Here is a 13,491-nt window from a genome sequence, read left to right as displayed (position 1 = left end):
AAGTAGTATAAATATTATTTTTTAAAAAAATACCCTTCTCACCATTTGGCATTTGAAAGTCTGAAACATTTTAATTATTTTAATGAATTATTTTTAAGTGATAAAATAGTAGTTGTTCCTCGTTCTAGAATTCTAAGGAAGAAAGCAATTCAAATAATTCAAGATCTCTACCAAAGTGTCCAAACCCTAGAGGACTGGGTCACTTCCAAAGAATGATACCAACCGGAATATGCAAGTCAAGCAACTTCCAGGAGTCGATCACGGCAAAAAATCAGGAACAAAAGATCGCTCGACCGGTGCCACAGAAAATGCCGAAATTGTAGCGCTTCCCAGGAACCGGAGTGCCAACGTGATGACGAAGACAGAAGGCACCAACGGGACTCCAAACGGACAAGGAGTGAGCACGTGACAATGAAAGTCATCTCGTTCACTGAGAGAATCATAAAGGCTAAGCTACCGAAAGGCTTTGACAAGCCGACCGACATGAAGTACGATGAGACGAAGGACCCACAGGAACATCTCACGATGAAGACTTTCGAAAATACCTCACCACTAAACCAGTCTGGACTATGCACGAAATCCAAAACCTTGATAAGGAATAAATAAACGACGAAGAGGTCAGCAAAGCCGCGACAGCCAATAAACGGCAACACGGCAATACAGCACCTCAAAGTAACCTACCGTCCAAAGATACTCCGAAGGAGCACTACAAATCCACCGCTATCAACCGGCCACCCAGAGTGGGAAAGTTCACAAACTACACCCCTATCAGCCCCATCACGGAGATCTATCACCAGATAGCCGAACGAGGCATTCTCCCGAAGGCGCGACAATTGAAGGCACGGACAGGCAGTAATAAAAGCTTGTACTGCGACTATCACAGAGGATACGGAAACAAGACTCAAGATTGCTTTGATCTAAAAGACGCTCTCGAACAAGCCATCTGAGATGGCAAACTCCCTGAGTTCACCAAAATTATCCGAGAATCCAGGAAAACTGAAAGAGAAAGATCGCCAGAGTGGGAAGGACACAATCCCAGGATGGTGGCACATACGCACCAGGAAAGTCCGAGAATCGACCCCACCATAATAGTGAATGTGATCACAAGGAAAGATGCACTGGAAAAATCCAAATCGGCTCTGAAAAAGGATTTTCGGGTGCTGGTCGTGAAAGACAAAACACGAACCTCTTCCCTCCTGGCAACTATCACATTCTCCCCCGACGATTGCCAGAACGGCACTTCAGCGGGAAGATGCCCCCTTTGTCATCTCGGCAAGGGTCGAAATTGAGTTAGTAAAACGAATACTGGTAGATACCGGAGCCGACTCTAACATTATTTTTGGAGGAGCCTTCGACAAGTTAGGACTCGGAAACAAGAACCTACAAAGTCACCGCAACGCAGTAACCAAACTCAGAGATAACTTCCTCAAACCAGATGGCTTCATAGTGCTGCCAGTCACCATTGAAACCGGACGCTAGAGGAAGTTCGTACTCTCCGAGTTCGTGGTCCTAAAGGACTCCACGGCCTAGAACATCATTCTTGGAAGGAAAATGATTAACGATCTATCCACCATCATCTTCACCAAGTTCCTAATCATGAAGTTCTAAGCCGACAACAACATCATAGGAACAATACATGGTGACCAAGAAGTCGCGGTAGAATGTGACAACACCAACCTAGCCCTCCGAAAGCAATCATGGGATGTGGCGGGAATCTTCTTAGCCGATTTGACGCACGACCAAATGACCAGTTGAGACCGAAATCCTAAGGAGACATGAAAAAGCTACAGATAGGGAAAACCAAATATGAATTCACATTCATCAACAAAAATCTTCCCTTCAGCCTAAAAGGAAAACTCGTGGAACTCCTAAAGCAAAATAGGGACCTGTTCGCATTCACCTTGGTCGACATGCCAAAATAGACCCAGAACTGATGTCCCATCAATTAGCTGTGCACTCCAAGGCTAAACCAGTAGCCCAGAGGCGAAACTAAATGTCTGCTAACCGAGCAACCGAAGTCAGAAAGCAAGTCAAAAGGCTTGCTGGAAGCAGGCTTCATCCGGGACTCCCTTACATGACCTTGATGGCTAACATCGTGTTGGTCAAAAAGGCAAACGGTAAATGAAAAATGTACGTCAATTACATAGACTTAAGCAAAGTCTGTCCAAAGGATGCCGTTTCCTTACCAAACATCGACGGATTGGTAGACGCTGCCTTGGGACACCAGTACCTCAGCTTCATGGATGCCTATTCCGGGTATAACCAAATACCCATGCACTGACCAGATGAGGTAAAGACCGCGTTCATAATCCCGGAAGGCACGTACTGCTACATAGTCATGCCCTTCAGGCTAAAAAATACCGGAGCTACCTACCAAAGACTCGTCACAAAGATCTTCAAAGACCTCTTAGGGACCGAATTGGAGGTCTATATTGACGACATGCTAACCAAGACTCAAATAGGCAAGGAGCTCATTGACTACCTAAAACTCATACTAGATACTCTGAGGAAGCACCGAATACACTTTAATTCGACGAAGTGCGCCTTCGGGATGGAGGCCGGGAAGTTCTTGGGTTTCATGATCACACAATAAGGAGTAGAGGTGAACCCGAAAAAGTGTAAGGCCGTCCTCGAGATGAGTAGCCCCACAAACCTCAAAGATGTCCAAAGGCTAACTAGACGCTTGCTGCCCTCTCACGTTTTCTCAGATCCTTGACCTAAAAGGCCATCCCCTTCTTCAGACTCATGAAAAAGAGTATAAGCTTCAAATGGGAACTCGAGTGCTAGCAGAGCCTCTCATACTCTCAAAATTCAGAACAAGAGAGACATCATACCTCAACTTATCCATCACGGAAGAAGCACTAGCAGCGGTGCTAATCCGGGAGGACAAGCAAAAAACACAGAATCTAGTGTACGTCATAAGTAAGGTTCTCCAAAACATAGGGACGTGCTACTCCAAACTCGAAAAGCCCGCCTACGTGTTACTCACAGCATCTCGACGCCTTCGGCAGTACTTCCAAAGCCTCCCTATCGCGGTTCGAGCAGAGAAGCCTATCAGACAAGTACTGTAGAAGCCAGACTTGGCAGGATGAATACTCGCTTGGTCGGTCGAGCTGTCACAAGACGAGATCAAATTTGAGCCCAAAATGCAATTAAGGCTCAGGTCATGGCAGACTTCATCGCCGAAATTAGAGTTGGCCAAAGAGGTCGGGGCAAAAATACTAGAAGTCTGTAGCGATTTCCAGATAGTCAGCTCCCAAATAAACGGGAACTACCAAACACCGGACCCCCTGTTACAATAATACTTATCCAAGGTCAAGGAACTAACTGCTGAATTCAACGAAGTGACCATCCAGCACATTCCTACAGAACGAAACGCGAGAGCTGATTTGCTCTCTAAACTAGCAAGTACCAAGTTGGTCACGGAAACTGATCCCTAATTTAGGAAGTCATCAATACACCATCCGTTATGACCACAAGCTCGACACACTTTTCCGTGTCAAATTAGCACTCCTAGACCTTCACAATCCTCGAGTACCTCGCTGACGGGAACCTACCCAAGGATCCAAAGGATGCAAAACGTATAAAACGAGAAGCTGCAAAGTATACCATGATAGCAGGGCAGTTGTACAAACGAGGATTGTCACAATCCCTCCTCAAGTGTATAGAACCCGACGACACAGATTACGTACTTCGGGAAATTCATGAAGGGTGTTATAGCCATCACGTTGGAGGCAAAGTCCTAGCACAAAAGGTCATTCGGGCTAGGTATTTTTGGCCCACTATTATCAGAGACTCTCTTCAACTAGGAAAAAGTTGTAAACGGTGCCAAGTCCATGCCGACTTTCACCAAGAAGCCCTAATAAGCTCAGCGCTATATCAGCAATCGCCCCTTCGGAACCTGGAAAATCGATATTGTCGGCCCCTTCTCCATGACTCCTGAGCAGCTCCGATTTCTCATAATCGCCATAGACTACTACACCAAATGGATCGAAGCCGAGGTGCTGGCCACTATCACGGCTACCTAGTGCTGAAAATTCTTCTGGAGACAAGTTATAACCCATTTTGAAATCCCTAAAATTGTAATCTCGGACAAAGAAACCCAGTTCGTTGGTAAACATTTCAGGGAGTTCCTAGAGCGACTCGACGTCTCTCAGAGGTTCATTTCGGTAGAGCACCCATAAACCAACGGCTAAGTAGAAGCAGCCAACAAAATCATTGTGAAAAGGCCTCAAAAAATAACTAGACGTGGCCAAAGGCATGTGGGCCAACGAACTCGGATCCGTCCTCAGGTAATATTGAACATCCCCTCAAACCTCAACCAGGGAAACCCACTTCTGGCTAACATGTGGCCTAAAGACCATTATCCCGACTGAGATCGTGGAACCCAGCCTGTGAAGGACTGTGGAAGGTCGTGACAAGGACGTAGAGCGGGACCTCGCAAATGAAGTTAGAAGCATAGCTCACCTACGAGAACTAGCCTTGAAACAAAAGGTAAGCCTAAGGTACAACCAAGACTTAGTGAAATGAGACTTCAAAGAGGGAGACCTAGTCTTGCGATGCAACGAAATTGGCCCCCTACCCCGGGAGAAGGAAATCTCTCAGCCAACTGGGAAGGACCCTACTGAATCAAGTGTGTAATCAAAAAAGGAGCCTACAAGCTGGAACGACTCAAAGGGACTGAGCTCTTGAGATCATAGAGCATCACAAACCTACGGCATTACTACTCGTAAGAAAGCCCTATCGATTTGGCAACTTTTAAGTTTCTTTCTTCATGTTGTCTTACAATTTAGTCATAGTTTCTTTATTATTATCTTTATTTCTTTCTCCCTTGTTCGGGAGGTTTTAACGAGGCCTACCATTTAATAAAAGTCATTTTTTCTTTTAATGGACTCCTATCTGAGCAAAATGGTACGAACTAAAAAACATGTTTTCCACGTTCTAATGAAGCCAACGATACAAATAGAATAAACTGAACGGTTACCCTAGGGCCCAATCACCCTCGAGGCCAACAAACGGATATCCACAAACAAAGTACTTGAAATGGCCCACCAGGAGGCCCACCATTCATGAAAAACGGCACACCAAAAATAAAAGGCTACCCAAAGCAGTTTAAAGAGCCGGGAAAATGGCTTACAAACTTGAAAAGAAAAATTGTTCTGCAAAAGCAAGTACATAAACGCCGAACAGACGGCTTACAAAATTATTAAATAAAATAAAAAAATAGAAACAAACTACTCCAAGTCCACGATCTGACCATCTTCCACGGTCCGAAAAGCTCCCAAAATGGACATGTCCACATCGGGAGCCAAAACCTAAGCTTGGGCCTTTAGAGCCTCCTTGGTAACTGCGACAATTGCATGAGCATCAGCTAGAAGACCGGTATTTTGCTTCTTCAAACTTTCCACCTTGGCCTTCGCAACCTCTGCCTCGGAACGGGCAGCAGCAACAGCATTTTCAGCATCAGCAGCCAACTTCTGGGCCTTAACCATCTGAATTGACAGCTCAATTTCCCGCTTTGACAATGTCAGGATCTCGGCACCCGCATCTTAGGCATCCTTGGCCGGTTTCAACCTGGTGACCTTGGCCGCCTCCAACTGTCCCTTCAAAATCCCCAAATCCACCTGAGCCTGCCGAAGCTTCCCACGCAGATGGCAAGTTTGCGAAAGCGCAAGCTCGGCTTTTCGGATGATGGTAGCAGAGCAAACGAGACCACGATACACTAACTAGGCTTGGCCAGACAGATCACAATCTCAAAAAGAATATCAGTACCGAACAACAGATGACTGTCAGTAAAATCGAGAGCATCAAAAGACCTATCCATCATGCAAGAAGTAACCACTCTTGTGCTAACACCCTCATGATTACCCCCTTCGGGCCTCTTACACTTTCTGTCAGGCTCAGGAATTGGGATCTCCTGAAGATCGTCATCCCCAGCGACTCCCTTTTGAACGATCTCTTGTGAAACCGTCTGGGAACTAGGGATGGAAGTCGTCGAAGGTGTCGATTGAGAAGATTCCACCACCCCTTCCGGCTCTTGAACGAAGGCAGCCTTCAAGCGCTGCAAGGTCGTCAGTCGATTAGCCATCCCAACAACAAGAAAAAGAAAAAAGACCAAGACCAAAAATCATGTTACGAGAACAGGAACAGATAAACAAACAAAAAATAACCTTCCAACATAAGACCTGCCCACCTCGGAATCCCCATCACATCGCAAGGATTCAGAGGTCGGTCCCCAAAAAGTGCCAACAAGACGTTGGCAATTTTCTTACCCCTCATAGGTCACCCTCATATGATAGGAAGCCCCAACCCTGAAATTTCAATACGGGAAAATCCGGCGCTCTCCCTCTGGCGAAAGCCAAAAGGGATGACAACCCTCGGCAGGATGAACCTTGATACTCTGCCTTGAAGCCATGAAATGAATCTTCAAACAAGTCAAAAATTTGGCGATTCGTCTGGGCTCGGAAAGAGATGTTCCCTTTCCTGTGTTTTCCCTCCTTATGTGAAATGGTTAACAAGAAGAAAAATAATAAGACTTTAACCTGAGCCGGTACCTCCAAAAAATTACACACCAACTTAAAGGTCCAAATAGTCACCCAGCTGAGATGGCCGTCGAAATCCGATTCAAAAGAGCCATCTGAAACTCGAAAAAGGGTAACTGAATCCCTAATTTGGTAAACAGGGGCTCATGCACCCAAATCCAATATGGGATTGAAGGAGAATCCAAGTTAAGGTAACAGGCCCTCTCATTCTCATTGGCGAGCACCAGCTCGTATCGCCCCTCCTCCTTACCAGCTCCCAACACGGCCCCTTCATTTCAGAGCCTTTAGAGGTGTCCCCCTCGTCTAGTCGAGAAGGCATGCTCGACACGTCAGATGTCACCTAGTGGTAACAGTTTGGCACACTCCTTACCGAGAAAATACAACCTGAATTTCTCTGCACTCTCCTTATAATATCCCGATTCTCTACAGAGTTATTCTCAAAAATTCTGTGATGAAAAATTCAATAAATATATGAGAATCACCTCATCATAAAATAATAAGGCAGATTTAGACTTGATAAGTGAAAATAATAGATATACCGTGAAAGATAAAAGCGTTTCCTAAGCCAAAAACTGTATCGATAACGATGAATTTGACCATCGAGTTAAATTCATCTATTGAATCTTTGCTACTAGACATTCTTAACAATTTTAGCTTAGTAGAATATTCTAAATTTTATTCAAAGTTGAGATACTCTCTACGGTTAATATCTCAGTTGCTGGTTGTTTAAATCGATACGGTTTAGTTATTGAACCGTTTTCTTTCCTCTCTTTGGCAATTTGGACAAACCTTTAAGGAAGCTACCTTTAATAAATTAATGAAGCTGCTAGAAAGATTATTTAAAAGAAAAATAAAGAACCGAAACACTTAGTCTAATTAAAATCTAACCGAATTTAAACCGAACCGAATTTTTTCCTAAATAAACCACTCTCTCTATATTAGCCACTTAACCACTACTAAACCACTCTCTCTCGCCTCTTCTTGCTGGCTGAACCTCCTCCATATATTGGCCAAGAGTAATGAATCATTAAGAAGTAATAATGAAGGAAGCATACAATCAAACATGTGTTCACTTCCTTGCATTGGTGTCACCAAACCATCCTTTAATCCACTACCCATTGCCCTTTAAATAGCCTTGTTAGAGTTCAGTTTTTGAGCCTTAATAAGAGAGAAAAGAAAGAGAGAGCTGAACTGAAAAAGAAAAGGGAATGAGTGTGGGTGAGTTCCTTCCATCCTTCTTGTGATCATCAAAATTAAAGAACGTGAGTGAGAGAGGAAGCTAACCGAAGCTTGAAGGGGGAGGAACCAGCAGTCTCACCATCTTCACCAAGCTTTTTTCTTCAAAATTTAGCAATAAAATTCACACCAACCATCATCCAATAACTCCTTTCTAGTTGGCCAAAGTTAATTGAAGTAAAGCTAGAACCGATTTCTTGAACAAGGGTGCACTCCATCGAGGTAGGGGTTAGGTTAGTATAATTATATGTTTGTGTTTATGTGAATGATGCCTGTTGATGATGAAATGAGTAATTTCTGCTATCTATGATGTTGGTTTGTGTTTGATAATGATGAAGATAATTAAGAGATGATAAGAAGTTTAGGAAACCAAAATGGTTAGTTAGAATCTAAGCCAAATTCTGCCGACATAGTTACTGAACTTAGGCAGCGACTTGCGCAAAAATCTGGAAAAAATATGGCCACTTAAAAATCGTGTAATAATTTTCTGGTAATATTTGATGAGGTTAGATCATCCTCTAAAAATTTTAGAATTTTCTGATGAGTAGGTTGGAAGATAAAAATGTTTGAAAGTAAATAGTTTCTGCTGAAAAATCTATTTTTGAATTAATCTAGTAGCAACTTCCAACCTACACAACTTTTAATTCTGATGGGTTTTTGGGTTGCAACCAAAGAGAATTGAAATATTAGAATGCAAAGAACATTGTGTCTGAAATTATGGGTAATCCCATTTTTATAGAATTAAATACGCAATTTACAAAATGGAAGGTTCACTATTTTATTGATATGCAATTCTGAAACTCGTTGATAATTTCAGTGATTTGTTTGCATTACTGGTATTGATCCTAAACTCCAAATTGAGTGCAATCCATTTTAATAGAACCCTCATGATGTATATTTTGTTTCCTCAAAAGTTCAGAATTTTAGAAGCTATGGATTAAAAGTGATAGGCTGTAACATTTTACTGCTTACTAATGGCTAAATAGGATTTACAAACTTAGAGCAGTGATTTCCTGAATGAATATCTCCTGATGTAGAAAAGATTTTGTGATGAGACTAAAACCAAATAAAACCTTATGGTGTCTATCTCATTTAGTTTAAATTTCAAAGCCATAGCTATTCTAGAAAATTAGTTGTGCACTTTGGAAGTTAACCAATTCACTGGTTAACCAAATAGAAACCTCTCAAAACAGAATGGGCATAACTTTTGTTCTGGAAACGAGAATGCTCTGAAACTTAAACCAAATGAAACTTGAGTTCGATACAAATGCGTGGACATAAAGTTTGCACGAATATGAGATTATTAAATAGAATACTGGTCGCCAAGGAGGCATTAGGCTAAACAAGTCAAGAAAATAAATAAGAACATAAGTTGTCCCTATGAATGTTTAAAGTTAAAAGGTGATGCGGAGGTATGTTTAGTAACATGGTGATGCGAAAGTATGTTTAGTAACATGGTGATGCAGAGGTATGCGTATTTATAAGGTGATGCGGAGGCATGATGAAAAGAAAGAAAATGAGCAACCATGAATGGATAATGAATTATGAGAACTATTTGTTTGAATGGGCCTTTGTGCCAAAGTGCTAATGCGGACGTGTCTGCCTAACTGATAGCCTGAGATTACTAATAATGTAGGAATGTCTGCCTAACTGATAGCATATTGTATGTTGAATGGGCCTTGTGCCGAATTGCTAATGCGAAAGTGTCCGCGTAACTGATAGCCTGAGATTGCTAATGCGGAAATGTTCGCCTAACTGATAGCTTGTTTCTACCGTGATGCCAAGATATCCTAACTGACATACCCATGAAGATAATTGTACCTGACTGACACGGTAAAGAAATTATATTCGGGGTTCCCCCCGAGTAACGTCAGGATGCAGGTAGACAACCGACGCATGAGCTCATGACCTGCACTAGGTACAGGCATACATCATAAATTATTTGCGCATTTGATTGTGATTGTTTACTGTTCATTATTTCTGCTATGTGCTATCTGCTTCTTGTTAATTTTCTATTCTCTATTTCTTGTTTGTATTTTTAAAACTATATGATTTAACTTTCTCCAAAACTTAGAACAAGATAATAAAGTTAGGAATTATAGTCATAGAGAATAGCGTGAGAACGACAGTGATCCCAAAGAAAGATGCCAAGAAAGAGTTATGTTAGAGCCCACGATACAGAAGTAGTCGAGAGGCTTAGTAAGCGAGTTATTATGATAGAGCCAAAACTCTAAGTTTCACGTGTTGTCAGACCCTACAGGAGATGCTCGAAACTAGTCTTGAGCTGATGGTTGCAGACTTGTGCCTCGACGGTAGAAAGAATGTACGATAGATGGTATTCATTCCATAGATTTTGCTTTCCCTCACTTCTGTAGTATTTTTTAGGGATAGAACTAGATATTTTCTTTTCTTTTAGTCTGGGTACCAGTTTAGGGATTTTCTATATGAACCAGGTATTCTGAAAAGTTATCAGTTGTATATATGTCTATATATATAACTAAGCGTGTCAAGTTTGTATGAACTAATTTAAGATGTATATATGTATGAAAGCTTTTCCGTAATCTTGTTACTACTTTAATTTTGCTGTTAGTTTGATGTTTATTTTATATTGTATATCTCTGGAGATGTTTATGGTTTTGCTAATAGGTTTGTTAAGAAAGATATATGATAAAAATAAGTATGTCAAGTTTGTATGAACTAACCTGAGATGTTATACATGCATGAGAGTTTTCTGTAATCTCATTACTAATTTAATTTGCTGTTAGTTTGGTGTTTATTTTATATTGTATATCTCTGAAGATCGCTAATAGGTTTGTTAAGAAAGACATATGATAAAAATAAGCTAACATACGCGATTCCGTTAGTACGAAAGGCTCATATGTAGTAAGTATTACCGAGTCTAGAGTATTATAGGGCTACTGGGAAGTAACACCTGACGACTGGCAGTGATCCAGACCTGCCAAAAATCGGATTGTTACACTCCTCTGTCACACCATACCTATATCCAAATAGGATTTTTCACTATCAGTCCACTACCTAGAAACGCAAACTTACAAAAAATTCCTACCTATACCAAAGCCACAACCAAAACACTTAAAACTACACTAAACATGATATCCCTCATCAACATTTTTTCTACCATTAAATGCAGAACCATGCAAAAACACAGAAACAGGAGACACCAAGATACAGTAAATGTATAAAGGAAGAAAGACACTGTCCTGTGCTGGAAAACAGAAGCGAAGAAAGGAGGAAGAAACGAATAGTCCGAACGGCAGCAACAACAACAAAAGAGAGGGAAAACAGTGTGAGAAGAGGAAATGAGGGAGAAGGGAAAGTGCGCGGTTACAATAGGAAAAACAAAGAAAAACGAAAAGCAAAACCCCAAACATTTCAAATAGCAAAAGGCAAAAAAGAAAAAATGCCAAACCTCTCTCTCCCATTAAACGGCATAATAACGCCTTGGGAATCACAACGGTTGAAGTCCCATCACCAAGAAAAGCAATGGACGGACGATGACATGACCAAACACGCCAGACATCACGAAACCCTGACCCTACAAGAAGACAAGAATCAACGTCTCATTTGCCAACACGAGGATCACGGACCCCGATACCGCGAAGAAATAAGCTAACCCAACAACGAAACTAAGCATGGATACTCTCCTACTTCGGGGGCAAATGTTCCGGACCTGACCTCCGGATCCCCAAACGGCCTCGCCATGACCTGAATCCTTGGGTCTAGACCTAAATTGCAGCCCAAGCCGGCTAAGAGATCGCAAATCTCTAACTACTATTCAAATTTAAATACTTTTCTTATCTTAGCCAACAAGATAAGATAATATAACAACACAAATTATATAAGGGGAGCTAGGGGCTCCCTCAGGTATGTTACGCATTCCAAAACCTTATCTATACCTCTCAGATCCATTTTGATTTGAGCGTCAGAATTTTTTTGCAGGTACCATCTCTCACCGCTCGAGAGGTCTGATCACGTTGTGACCAAGGCTGATAGGTCTCTGATCCTCCCTTCAACCCGTTCAAGGCCATCCTTGTATAGAATTGGTTAATTATTTAAATCGGTCTAATTTTTTAACAATTAATTAAAACGTTGCTATTTTAAAGTTAAAAATGCTTTTCCGTATAGCACCTCCTGCGGGGGATGAAAAGAAATGTGAAGATATGAGAAAAAAATCAACAATGGCATATAAAAAAGTAATTTGAAAAAATTACAATTTGATAATAAGTGCGAATTAATAAAAAAGGCAATAAATTATTTCTGGATGCAAGATGACATTATTTATGCTATATAGGAAGGGTCAAGTGATAAGAGATTTTGCTGACTATTGTACACAAGATCCTAAATATAAATCTAATTTGGAAACAATTGTGAATATAGAAAGATGAAGCTCACCTTGAATAAGCCAATAAAAAATTTTGGAGATATATCTGATAAATTTTCCACTGCAAGGACCGATGTCGAAGATATGCACATTATCTGACCGGACATAAACAAATTAAAGTTACTTCATCCACAAGACATAAAATTATTTTTTGTTTCTGTCTTTTTTTTAGAGGAAGTTAGGAGTACAGTGTCTATTAATTAGGGTTGGTTGGTTTTAAACACAAAACTCACCCAACTCTTTATATTTATTAATGTTTTTTATATTTATAAATATTTTCATCAATTTATGAAAACTTTTAAATGTATAAAAAAAATTACCGTAATTTATTTTATCATACTAATTAGATCATGAAATTTATTTAATTATATGAAACTTGATAGATAATTTCCTTAAATATATATGTATATTTTTAAAAAGATTATTAGACTCATGAGTGTATGAGTCATTCAACCCGCTAATTAAATTGTGAACTATGTTAAAATATATTAGTCATTAAAATCAGTCATCAATATAAAATACACGTTGAAAATAAATTAAATCACACGTTAGTGACTGATTTTAGTGATTAATTTTGGTGTACGAATAATATTTTTGTTAAATAAATATATTGATTAAAAAAATCTTTTCAACGATTCCAACCTAACCACTAATATTAACAAGTGTGTAGTAGCATTATTTAAGGTTGATTGTGAACTAACCACAGTAATTAAATAATAAGATATAGTAAACTTTTGGACAGTATGCAAGATATCTTTGGTAGACTTCCAAATGGTTTGTGTATCAAACGGTTCAGAAGTTGCTTTCATAAGAAAATTTCGTGTCTTGGGTTTATGAGGTGTGGATCCTCCATGAATGAATTTGTAAGAATGGTTCCAGTTATGCTCCAAGGATTGGAGTTTTCTCTTCTTGTGCCATAAAGCTCTTCTTGCAATTGAACCTAAACAACCAACCCAATTTTATATTATATATGTAGTAAAACTCAAGTGCAGTTATTTTTATATAAAATTGATAGCTGATAACGATTAGAGAAGGAAAAGTGGTACCAGTTGTGATGGAAAGAGATGATGGAGTAGGATGAGGAAATAATGATGAGCCAAGAAGAAGCTTGGAAGTGGAAGCCATTGGGAATCAACAAATTTTGGATCACAATCAATCAAGACATGAAAACTGTGTGTTCTTGACAAGATCTTCACTTGTCCTGTTTATTAAGAAGGGGATATATATAGCTACTTATATAATTTTTCAATTATGTGCAAAGCATAACAATGAAAGTATGATTTAGTTACAATTACAAATAATAATAACCGG

At 40.2% G+C, this 13,491-nt stretch overlaps 1 protein-coding gene across 8 annotated transcripts in view; it reads right to left on the bottom strand.

The window, feature by feature from the left end:
• The window catches only part of LOC107624847 (naringenin 8-dimethylallyltransferase 2, chloroplastic), a 149,196-nt gene that overhangs the window by 99,601 nt on the left and 36,104 nt on the right, over nt 1-13,491 (bottom strand). For 7 of the 8 annotated variants that reach the window (XM_021117322.1, XM_021117331.1, XM_021117337.1 and 4 more), the window contains exons 1-3: nt 13,227-13,485; nt 12,882-13,120; nt 12,192-12,275 (exon numbers count right to left, since the gene is read on the bottom strand). The exons of the other annotated variant lie outside the window; for it this stretch is intronic. In XM_021117322.1, the coding sequence (XP_020972981.1) occupies nt 12,192-12,275; nt 12,882-13,120; nt 13,227-13,305 (402 nt within the window). In that variant the 5' untranslated portion in view covers nt 13,306-13,485. Of the gene's footprint in view, nt 1-12,191; nt 12,276-12,881; nt 13,121-13,226; nt 13,486-13,491 lie in introns of those variants that run through there. 8 annotated transcript variants of the gene reach the window in all.

Source organism: Arachis ipaensis, chromosome B01 (assembly GCF_000816755.2).
Source record: "Arachis ipaensis cultivar K30076 chromosome B01, Araip1.1, whole genome shotgun sequence".
NCBI lineage: Eukaryota > Viridiplantae > Streptophyta > Magnoliopsida > Fabales > Fabaceae > Arachis > Arachis ipaensis.
The sequence above is the reverse complement of the archived record's forward strand: the minus strand, read 5'-3'. Positions and strand labels throughout refer to the sequence as shown.